The sequence below is a fragment of the Corythoichthys intestinalis genome, chromosome 21, assembly GCF_030265065.1.
Source record: "Corythoichthys intestinalis isolate RoL2023-P3 chromosome 21, ASM3026506v1, whole genome shotgun sequence".
In the NCBI taxonomy this organism is placed as follows: domain Eukaryota; kingdom Metazoa; phylum Chordata; class Actinopteri; order Syngnathiformes; family Syngnathidae; genus Corythoichthys; species Corythoichthys intestinalis.
Window position 1 is genome coordinate 27,971,539 of NC_080415.1, and position 12,727 is coordinate 27,984,265.

The 12,727-nt window shown below is 38.8% G+C and overlaps 1 protein-coding gene across 5 annotated transcripts in view; it reads left to right on the forward strand.

Moving 5' to 3' along the window:
• LOC130909201 (thyroid hormone receptor alpha-B) overlaps nucleotides 1–12,727 on the forward strand; it is a 277,864-nt gene that overhangs the window by 194,730 nt on the left and 70,407 nt on the right. For 3 of the 5 annotated variants that reach the window (XM_057825380.1, XM_057825378.1, XM_057825379.1), the window contains exon 3: nucleotides 12,335–12,639. The exons of the other annotated variants lie outside the window; for them this stretch is intronic. In XM_057825380.1, the coding sequence (XP_057681363.1) occupies nucleotides 12,584–12,639 (56 nt within the window). In that variant the 5' untranslated portion in view covers nucleotides 12,335–12,583. The remainder of the gene's footprint in view (nucleotides 1–12,334; nucleotides 12,640–12,727) is intronic. 5 annotated transcript variants of the gene reach the window in all.

Sequence of the window (12,727 nt, forward strand, 5' to 3'; positions counted from 1 at the left end):
GACTGGGAACGTTCGTTCATTCAAAACCAGAGCATTCACAGTCAGTCGGTTTGATTTTCGGGGCATTTACAGGTCACTTGCTGTTCATTTTAGGGCATTTCCTGTTGAGTTTGAGTCACTGCCTATTTATTTGGGTGATTCCCAGGTCACTTCCTGTTCTGTAACTCAAAATAAACAGGAAGTGACCCATAAAATACCCCCAAATCAACAAGAAGTAACTGAAAATCAACAGGTAAATGACCTTAAATGGCCCAAAATGACCTCATTGCCTGGCATTGGCTGCCACTGATGGCCATAGACGTTCATTGCACTGCCACCCTCCCTATTCAAATGGATTGGACGCCTACTAGTGATACTCATTGTAATTCACAGCAGAAACTGTTTATTAGTTGTTTGTAGAATGTCCTAGAATGATTTCCTGACCAATGTATCGATAATCGTTGTATCGCCATATCGTCAGATCATCGTTATCGTGAGCCTTGTATCGCAAATCGTATTTTACCATGAGGTACCAAGAGGTTCCCACTCCTAGTTCCATTACTTTTATCCACATTTTCAAGACTGGTGTCCCACTATTGGCATTGGTTTAAAAATCTATAATATTTAGTCCATGTTTTAAACTTCGGAGGGTGCCATGTTTTATGCGCGCAATGGGCGCTCGGGGTGATGACGTAGTTTGTCACTGTCACTAGACGAACACTACCCTTGTTCTGCAATTCCTTGTCCTCATGCGCACATTGATTAAAAGTGGCGAGTACTTTATATTTGTGTTTTTATTGAGTTTTTTTAATTACCTTTTCATTGCCTCAAAATACTTTTTGCATGTGTTTCCCTCTCATACTTTTAAGCATTGTATTTTCTTGTGCTAGCTTTAAAGCAGATTGTTGATCTGTTGACCAAATTAGTCACGTAGCGTATTTAAACAACCCTTATTTGATATTACTACGTTGAAGTATTTTCTTAAAGCATCTTTAGTATGTTCTTACGTTCTGTCGTAATGCATTTAATAAAACAAGCTGAATGCGCACGGTAGTACTTTGGTTGTAAAATTCACCAGTGTAGCACATTTTGGCTGAACACTGATTTTGTCATACTCTCGTCTCAACCCGTCTTTCCAGTTCAATTTGCTTTTGCTGCTCGTTTTGTGAAACATCGACAGTGCTGTCATACTCATTAATTTTCCTCTCGGGTTCGAATTGAAAGGGTTGAACAGCTGACATGTTTATGTCGTTAGAGTCATACTCTGAAAGTCCGGCAGCGTAACCCAGTGATGTCGCCGCCCTGCGACGTCAACAATGGCGACCTACTAGTTAAACTACCGTAATTTCCCGAATATAACGCGCACTTTTTTCCCCAAAATCAACTTGTAAAATCATGGTGCGCATTATAAACGGGTACAGGGATGGAGACAAAAATATAAGTGTATTATATACAGTGGGGAGAACAAGTTATTTGATACACTGCCGATTTTGCTGGTTTTCCCACTTGCAATCCATGTAGATGTCTGTAATTTGTATCATAAATTCTCTTCAACCGTGAGGGACGGAATCTAATACAAAAATCCAGAAAATCACATTGTATAATTTTTAAATAATAAATTTGTATTTAACTGCATGAAATAAGTATTTGATACATTACCAACTAGTGAATATCTCGGCTCTCAGTTCTTTTTTAAGAACCCCTCCTGTTCTCCACTCATTACCGGAAGTAACTGCACCTGTTTGAACTTGTTACCTGTATAAAAGACACCTGTTCACATGCTCAAACAAACAAACTCCAACCTCTCCACAATGGCCAAGATCAAACAGCTGTGTAAGGACATCAGGGATAAAATAATAGACCTGCACAAGGCTGGGATGGGCTACAGGAAAATAAGCAAACAGCTTGGTGAGAAGGTAACCACTGTTGGAGCGATTATTAGAAAATGGAAGAAGTTCAAGTTGACGGTCAATCTGCCTCGTTCTGGGGCTCCATGCAAGATCTCACCTCGTGGTGCATCACTGATCATGAGGAAGGTGAGGGATCAGCCCAGAACTACACGGCAGGACCTGGTTAATGACCTGAAGAGAGCTGGAACACCAGTCTCGAAGAAAACCATCGGAAACACATTACGCCGTCATGGATTAAAATCCTACAGCGCAGGCAAGGTCCCGCTGCTGAAGCCAGTGCATGTCCAGACACGTCTGAAGTTTGCCACTGACCATCTGGATGATCCAGAGGAGCAATGGGAGAAGGTCATATGGTCAGATGAGACCAAAATTGAACTGTTTGGTCTAAACTTGGCTCGTCATGTTTGGAGGAAAAAGAAGGATGAGTACAACCCTAAGAACACCATCACAACCGTGAAACATGGAGGAGGAAACATCATTTTTTGGGGCTGCTTCTCTGCCAAGGGTACAGGACGACTGCACTGTATTGAGGGGAGAATAGATGGGGGTATGTATCGCCAGATCTTGGCTGACAACCTCCTTCCTTCAGTGAGAGCCCTGAAGATGGGTCGTGGCTGGGTCTTCCAGCATGACAACGACCCAAAACACACAGCCAAGGCAACTAAAGAGTGGCTCCGTAAGAAGCATCTTAAGGTCCTGGAGTGGCCTAGCCAGTCACCAGATCTGAACCCGATAGAAAATCTATGGAGGGAGCTGAAAGTTCGTGTTGCCCGGCAGCAGCCCGGAAACCTGAAGGCTCTGGAGAAGATCTGCATGGAGGAGTGGGCCAAAATCCCTGCTGCAGTGTGTGCAAACCTTGTCAAGGACTACAGGAAACGTTTGGGATCTGTAATAGCAAACAAAGGTTTCTGTACCAAATATTAAGTATAATTTTTGTGATGTATCAAATACTTATTTCATGCAATTAAATGCAAATTTATTATTTAAAAATCATACAACGTGATTTTCTGTTTTTTTGTATTAGATTCCGTCCCTCACAGTTGAAGAGAACATATGATACAAATTACAGACCTCTACATGCTTTGCAAGTGGGAAAACCAGCAAAATCGGCAGTGTATCAAATACTTGTTCTCCCCACTGTAAATATAAAGACCGATTTTTTTTGTTTTATTGACACGGCCATGTTGTGTTGAAGAAACGTATGCGGCGATCCGTTGCCGACCATTACGGTACGTGACGTCACCATTTTGTTTCGGTCGTGGCAAGCTAGGGAAGGAGTTGGAGGCGGAGTATCAAACAACGGAGCTAATCCGTGGCAGTGAATGAAGTTCAAACGGATCGTCTACTAGTAATAAACTCATTTCAGTTCACAGCAGGAGGAGGAAAATAGCATGTGGCCATTTTTGTTTTGTTTTGCAGAATATCCTTCATAATTGTTGTATCACCATATCGCGAGATCGTTATCGTGAGCCTTGAATCGCAAATCGTATCGTTTCATGAGCTACCCAGAGGTTTCCACGCCTAAGAAAGATGATTCAATGCCAACCATCCCAGTTCAAATGGATTCGCAGTCACAACGTCGTTCCCACAATGATTTCATATGCACACTAGCTAGATCGCCAGCAGTAACTTTGAAGTATTTTGAGAATGTATGTCAGCGTATGCAATTAAAGGTGAAGCCTGCTGTGTTTTTTTTTTATTAATTAATTATTATTGAATTAAAAAAAAAAAAAAAAAACATGAAATGGAGAGAAACCCTCTGCAGCATGTGTAGAATTGAATGAAATTCCTTTTCGGATGCATCACAACACTCGCCTTGTTTTCAGTTTTTTGAATTTTTTTGATGATTAATTTGTGTCATAATTAGCCTGTCACTGCCTTATATTATGAAATGGTAAACAGATGTGGTCAAAACATTTATCTTCATTAAATATGACGGCATGTGCAGAAATCCACAGCTCACGTTTAAAATGGAGACGAGCGCAAAAACATCTGCGCGCCTTAAATCTCCTCATTGATTTTGCCGTCATTGCGGATTCCCCTTTTCAACTTTTCCCTTCGCGTCCTCGCCCGCAAAGTGTTTTCATCTTCATTTCACCTTCGCACGTGCGATTATTCCTCATTCTCTTCGCGCCAAACTGACCTTGGATGGGGAGAGTTTTATTAACCCCTTAATGGCTGAATTTACGTTTAACAAGTATAACATCAAAAAGCATTGAGGGATACATAAGTATATATAGAAAACAATAATAGCATTTTACATATATACCGTATTGGCCCGAATATAAGACGGTGTTTTTTGCATTGAAATAACACTGAAAAAGAGGGGGTCGTCTTATATTCACGGTCTAGACATTATACCCATTCACAACGCTAGATGGCGCCAGAAATCATTGAAGCGATGTTTTGTCATGAGATCTCAGCTACTCTTTTTAGTTTAACCAGTTTGCATTATTTTATTGCAATGTTTTTCCTTATTCAGATTAGATTATTCAGTTAGACTTCACTTTGATGGTTAATGCAGTTATTGCAATTTTGTTGTTTTATCACAATAGATTGGTTTATTTACATTTCAAAAAACCGGAAGCCATTCATTTACGAATGTGATTGCACTTTAGTTTACATATTTAAATGTTCAGATATTAAGACTTGAATGAGGCAAAATGACATGCTTTTTCTCTCAAATATATTGTTATAATCATTTGTTTTGGATGTACTGTAATTATTTCTGTATAAAAATCAATTTGGTGTTCGAAAAGTCTTTTTTCAAACTTGAGTCTTGAAAAAGAGGGGGTCGTCTTATAATCAGGGCTGTCTTATATTCAGGCCAATACGTTATGTATGTATATACAGTATACTGTATGTATGTATATTAGTGCTGTCAAATTTATCGCGTTAACGGGCGGTAATTAATTTTTTAATTTAATCACGTTAAAATATTTGACGCATTTAAAGCATGCGCGGAATGACCCGCTCATACATTGCCTCAAACAGATTACAGTGATGCCGTTTTTTGCACATTGAGAGCTAAGAGGCAGAGAAAGGCGAGTGGACACAGGCGTTCAATGGACCACGCCATTTATTTGCATAAGCTTCGGCAACTCCTTCACAACAGACTAAGTATCATTTAGTGAAAGCACAACAAAAATAATATTCCTATCCCACAGAAAAAAATAATGTTCATTCCCAGTCAAAATAGCAATGCAAAATGCACATAAAACTTACTCAGACTTCGGTCAAACTCTATTCAAACATTTCGTTTAGCTCAACAAATACATTGGATGGCAATGTTTAGTCACAATATACAAACTATCTGAGGTCTCGTACGTTGTGAAGCCAGCACTCAAATGACCGTGTACAATGTATGGACTAGTAAACAGGGAACTACGGCGTCGCTCGAGGGACAAAACACACTCATTGGCTTGATTTCTAAGTCAGTTAAAACTTGCCATTGACACCTTGGGGTGTGTTTCAATCACTACCTTACGTAGTTAAAGACACTGTGGAAGAACGGCAGGGATTTTTTGATTGACAATTTTACAAATTTTATTAAAACAAAAAAATTCATAGGGGTTTTAATATAAAATTACTATAACGTGTACTAACATTTATCTTTTAAGAACTACAAGTCTTTCTGTCCGTGGATCCCTTTAACAGAAAGAATGTTAATAATGTTAGTGCCATCTTGTGGATTTATTGTTATAATATACAAATACAGTACTTATGTACAGTATGTTGAATGTATATATCCGTCATGTCTTAGCTTTCCATTCCAACAATAATTTACAGAAAAATATGGCATATTTTAGAGATGGTTTGAATTGCAATTAATTACAATTAATTAATTTTTAAGCTGTGATTAACTCGATTAAAAATGTTAATGGTTTGACAGCCCTAATGTATATACCGTAATTTTCGGTCTATAAGCTGCTACTTTTTTCCTTCATTTTGATACCTGTGGCTTATAGTCCAGTGTGGCTTTTTTGTTGAATATTTTAGGTAACACTTTATTTTACAGCAGTGTCATAAGACTGTCATAAGATCATCAAAAGTATGACATGACACTGTCATGGACATTACTGAATGCTTATGTCATTAAGTGTCATTTGGAAAATTATGTCACTAACTCAATTTTTGTCCATCTTGGATCTTTTGCATCCATTCAAAAGTGAGATCATTTGCCGGATAACACTTAATGACATCTGTTATAAGCATTCATGAATGCTCAGGACAGAGACATTTAATAATTATGATTGTGTAATGACAGTCTTATGGTACCACTGTCAAATAAAGTGTTAGCAAATACCATAACTAGCAATTGATGAAACAATTGGAACAGTAACTGAAGAAATATTTAGCACAGAACATGATTTTTATTGTTATTTACATCTGTAGCGCTGCAATGCATGCTAAGAGGCATGTTGGATGACAACAGTTAACAGCAGGTGGCAGCAGGCATCACTGCTCCCTTGGCCAAATGAAGCTTCTTGAAGCAATAAAGCTTTGCAGTAATTGGTTCAAAGTTTACTGATGGTTCATTTGTTCTTATGACAGTCGGTCGTATGATGCCGCAGGTCTCAGCCCCATAGAAAATCTGCAGAGGGAATTGAGAGTTCGTGTTGCCCAACGACAGCCCCAAAACATCACTGCTCTAGAGGAGATCTGCATGGAGGAATGGGCCAAAATACCAGCAACAGTGTGTGAAAAGCTTGTGAAGAGTTTCAGAAAATGTTTGGCCTCCGTTATTGCCAACAAAGGGTACATAACAAAATATTGAGATAAACTTTTGGTATAGATCAAATACTTATTTTACACCATGAAAAACAAAAATCAAACTGTGATTTTCTGGGGTTTTTTTCCACATTCTGTCTCTCATGGTTGATGTTTACCCATGTTGACAATTACAGGCCTCTCTAATATTTTCAAGTGGGAGAACTTGCACAATTAATGGTTGACTAAATACTTATTTGCCCCACTGTATATATGAAAATCCTAAATTAAAGAAAAACAAATTTAAACAAAAAATAGAAAATTTTAAAAGATTAAAGACCATATTGATGATTGATATGTATAATCTAAATGTTTTGTTTTATTAAAAATTAATGAGCAGGAATTTAATTTAAAAAAAATCCCTCCTTGTTAAATAAACTATTTTTATTTTTTTTTTAGATTCTATTTTACTATATTTTCATCATTTGAGGTTTCTCATTATTAGCTGTATTTTTGAATTTCATTTCTATATGTAGAATTCTTTGTATTAATACTATTTTAATCCACTTTTATGCCCACTTCAAATGGATGGGACGTCTACAAGTGAATAACTCATTTAAAAATTCACAACAGAAGGCTGTTTTGACACCACATGATAATACATCGATCATCGTTCCACCGCGCTGTGGAGACGTTCAAGGACGCAGTACTTGTGGTGGAAAGAACAAGTTATTCCGACAGTCGGATGATGGGTTTTTCCAGAAAAATAATGCGAGATTTGACTGCTCTGATAGCATCCCGGCCCTGTGTGGTTTGCATTCAGTTGATGGGAAAAACTGCTGCAGTGTTGAGCACTTGAGTTTGAAATTCCTGCATATAATTTTAGCATTATGACACAAATATTTGGCTAGTATGTTCAATTTTCTAACTCAACAATGATTGAAAAAGGGCCAAAAAGTTTTGTTCTTTCCCACCAAAACAGGTTTTCGTTTGACAGTTGATTTAAGTACAATGTTTTACATATCTTTAGCATCTTTTTAATTCATTTTATAAAATAATTAGTTCATTCATGAAGTGTCAATAAGAACATTTCAAGTATGTTCAAAGGAGCTTAGTTTTTAATTTCATTCATCAGTAGAATTAAATACACATATTTAAAAACATTGTTATTTTACATGCACTTTCATTTTATCATTAAATTCAGTATGAATCCATTTTTCCCTGGTTGTATTTTATTATGAATACATTTTTCTTTAACATAATTTGACTACAGTAATATTTTATTAGAACAATTGTTGTACGTTAAAAAAATTACAATTATTTTTACATATGTTTAAGATTTTTTAAATTAAGTCTATTATTTTTTATGACTGACGTATAAATTCATATTATATGTTGAATTTAGCAAAATTTAAAACAAATATTTTCTAGAGATAATACCATCAAAACTAAAATGTAGTCAGGAATTTGTTAAAGTTAAATAACTCTTGTATGCTAACATTAATAATTATTTATTTTACTCAATAACTGCCATTGACGACGATAGACGTCCAACTCATTTAAACTGGGAGGACTGGCTGTAAATGCTAATGTTTCAGTCCCATTGAACATTCGTTCATTGGCCCCGCCCAGTCAAAATGGATTGGACGTCTAGCAACATCAATGGCAGCCAAAGCGTTAACCTCATCGACAAATGATCATTCACACTCATTAGATAAAAAAATTAATAAAGCTTAAAAATACAACATCCCCATTTTCTGGAAGCAGTGCAGCCAAGAAAAAAATACTCTGAAATATAACAAGACAAACCGCAATAAAAGAATACAAAAGAGAAGCTCGCGTGCAATTGTTCCTTTGTAAATGACGCTTTAGGGTTACCGGCTTAAGTTTATTTGTAGCCATGTCCAAAATAAATTGCATTCAAATGTAGATTTGCGTGGATAATTGACGGAAATGCCCAGAATGCCCGCTGTGCCCACGCCGCCTGTCTTTTTTTTCACACTTTAGCCACCACGCACGAGGAACGTTAGCTCGTCTACGCCGCGGGAATTTCTTTCACTGGCCGGCGTGAACAAAGGCGCCATCTGTCCGCCGTCCTCTCTCTCTCCCGCTGCGATAAGTGGCTGATTGTTGCGGCGCGAACAAACAACTAGTCAAGAGAGAAGCAGAAGTGCCCCATTAGCTATCTCCAACTCGCAATTTTGAAAGCTGCGCATGCCGTTTAGCAACAACTAGCATATATACAGTGGTTTAAAAAAGAGAGAGAAACTTTTAATAACTCATTAATTGCCATTGACGACGAACAACCACCGGTTCATTACTCAATGATTTGGTTTTATTATTATGATTATTATATTTTTTGCACTATAAGGCACACCTGACTATAAACCGCTACCCACAAAATTTGGCACGAAAATGGCATTTGTTCATAGATAAGCCGCACTGTACTAAAAGCCGCAGCTGTCCTCACTGGATATTTACACCAAAATATGTCACCCAGCAACACTTTATTTGACAGCAGCATCATACGACTGTCATAAGACCAAATGAACCACTATGAAGCTTTGCGGCCAATTCAGGAAGCTTCATTTGGCTGTCACTGCTCCCTTAGGGGAGACAATCAGCCTCTGCTGCCACCTGCTGTCAATAGTGTTGTTTTCCAACATGCCTCCTAGTAAGGGTGTAACGGTACATGTATTTGTATTGAACCGTTTCGGTACGTGGTGCTCGGTTCGGAACGGAGGCGTACCGAACGAGTTTCTGACGTAATGTAACCCTTACTTTTCGAGGCTGTGAGTCGATCGGGTTACAGTTTCTTTGTGTAGGTTATATTTACTCCGTCTTCTCTACTATAAAGCCTGAGTTATACTCCTGCGTTGCGGTGACGGCGAAGTGATTACGGCATCAATGAGCATTCGATAGATCTGCGGTGAGGGAACGCGTTGCTCTGTAATTCGCCGCCAAGCCATTAGAGGGGTGTGGCGTTATGTTTGTACGGTTTTGGGGCATGCTTGTTGACTTCCGCTAGTCTACTTCAACGGAGAAAAAATAAACAATGCAAGATGGAACGCTAGAATGTAAATCTTCTGCTCATCAACACTGAATAAATGTTGATAATACAAATGTTGAGGGGCAGGCGATGCGGAAGACGGTTTGGAGGAGGTCTGGCCAACTTTTGATGCCGCACTCGGGTGGAGACGGCTAGCTGTGGCAGCTAGCTTCAAACTGGCGTCGAGCAATGCGTACAAGGTCTGCAAAGCCCTTCAGCCCGATTTTTTTTGCCGTGTCCTACAACCAGCCGTAACAGATTTCTGGCGTCTATGGAACTTCCTAAACTGCGTTGGGAGCCTTGATTTTAACGTTATCATAAAAAGCACCGAGGCACTCTCAATCAGTGATGATGTATGGTGTGTGAACTGTCTTTTATTGAAAATTAAAGATCAAAACAACTCTTTTGACACCAAACCTGTGCTTTATTCTTCATATACTTGAAGTGTGAAACGTAAATAAGTCACAGACTCACAGCAAACATATGTACACGATAAATGATGAAGTGCACCAACCAAAAATACAACATAAAGTAATAAAAAGTTGGCAGTTTTTGGCTGACTGGGTCACCGTTTCGTGTGGCCACTCGATTCCGAACACACACGTCTCGGTGGTTCTTCCATTTTTTTTTTTTTTTTTCAATCACCGACCTTGCCATTTGGCAATCATAATAATGTCTTGACGAGACTTGCTCTTCGATGATACTCCCGTCGGCTTTGTCCATTTTTGCGTGTAGAAAATAATGTTTTACAATGGCGTGATTTCACGCTGAACCAATCACAGTCCATATCCGCCACGTCATATGCGTTGACGTGACGCTAGGCTGACGCTAAGGTTTGAAAAATCAATAGGAGCGTGTCAGGCTACGGCGCAGGGTCGTAAATCGGGTCTTCCTTGACGGCGCAGGTCTGACGCGGAAGTACAACTCGGCCTTAATGAGGACCAACACGGTAGGACAATATAACCCAGAAACGTCAACGGCGCGACAACGTGGCCTCCGCGAGAATGCAGTGAAACGCGGGCATTAAAGTCAATCAGCCAAAGAACGGCATAGTTTATTATTTGACGCGACCCTCCCGCGTCAATACTACTACCGATAGCTAGGATCGGGCAGACCGGAAGTCACTCGTGTAAAAATACGGTGGATCCGGTCGATTTTCAAACTAATATGCAATCGTAACCCACTTTTTGAGTCCATCAGATCTCTTGAGTGGTAGATCAGGGAACAGTTGACTTGTCTTTGTTGATTTACTGCTGTCTTCTCTGCTATAATAATAACCAACACGGCCCCGTGTTCAATACAAAACCCTCTTACACCAACAAAACAAGTAGGAACTAATATTCACATAGGAACTAAAGTTATACAACATAAAATATACAATAAAAATGAATACTACATCAAATTTGTAAAATATAAACACATAATAAAATAAATGATAGCCCATTTAAATAAAATAAATTGAAATGAGCTAAAACACCTGTAATTAAATAATAAGAATAATACACAGATACTGCTTACACAATTAAATTTATTAATTTCTGTGTGGCGCTTTAACTTGAGAAAATCCACCAATAAAGCTTTTGAAAACCTTTCATAAGAAAAAAAAAATGATTCATTGAGGCATTGCATTTGTAAAATACATGTTAAAATCTTTGTCATTGGATTGCTTTTCTCTTTAGCACAGGACTTCTTTTTCCTTTTTCTTTCAGAAAGAAAGCTGACCAATACGCGGGGTCTGAAAGGCAAATTGTTGTTGGATTATCTTTAAATACCCGCTACTTTTTGAGCAGAATTCTAGCTTTGTATAGGCTAATGTTCCTATTGTTGAAAGGTGTGTAATAAACAACTAGCACATTTATATTTGGCATTTTGTTTTCTTACTGTACCGAAAATGAACCGAACGTGACCTCAAAACCGAGGTACCTATCGAACCGAGATTTTTGTGTACCGTTACGCCCCTACCTCCTAGCATGCATTGCAGCACTACAGATGTAAATAACAATCAAGTCATGTTCTGTGCTAATTATTTCTTCAGTTACTGTTCCAGTTGTTTAATTAATTGCTAATTATGGTATTTGATAGCAGTTTATTTGACAAAGGTGCCATAAGACTGTCATTAGACAATCATAATTATGAAATGACACTGTCATGAGCATTAGAGAATGCTTTTAACAGATGTTGTTCAGTGTTATCCGGAAAATTATCTCACTTATGAATGGATGTAAAAGATCCAAGCTGGACATAAATGGAGTTAGTGACATAATTTGCCTGATGACACTTAATGACTTAAGCATTCACTAACGCCCATGATAGTGTCATGTCATAATTATGACAGTCTTATGACGCCGTTGTCAAATAAAGTGTTACTGATTAACCCAAATAAATCAACACATAAGCCGCACTGGACTATAAACTGCAGGATTGAAAATGAAGGACAAATGTAGTGGTTTATCGTCCAAAAATTACGGTAGCGAAGCTAGTATTCTTGGCAGTCACAGTGTTTTTTCCTAATGTCAGATAATTATGAGTGAATTCTGACAAACCACATTAGACATCACTTCAAAAAGCTTTCTTAAATGTAATTGGTTACTTATGCTTACCGTTTTTTATAATTATTGTTCTTTTATTTCGGTCCTTTGTTTTTATAATTATTATGTTCGTATGAACGCGCTGTGTCGTCTTTCAGATCGGTTGGCCCCACCTCCTCTGGACCGTCAAGGCTGACCATCAACCCCTCACCCATCCTTGATACTCCAAGGTCGCCGTGAGGGGACCCGGTGCCCCCTCCCCCCGCCCACCATCCAGATACTGCGGGGCGCTGCCCCTGCCCTCTTCCGGCAACCGACCCCTCCCAATCGGCGAATGACAAGCGTGCATCCGAGGGCGGGGCTTGCCTCAGTCTCTCGTGATTGGCTGCTGGATGGAATTGAGGTGAATGGAACACATGCCCAAGGAGCAAGAGCCTAACCCACTCGAGGGCGAAGAGAAACGGTGAGTCGACGAGCGGGACCGGTCGGGCTTGTCCAAACGCAAAGAAACACGGTGTGCTATGATCAATTAGAAAGCACGTTTTGATAGA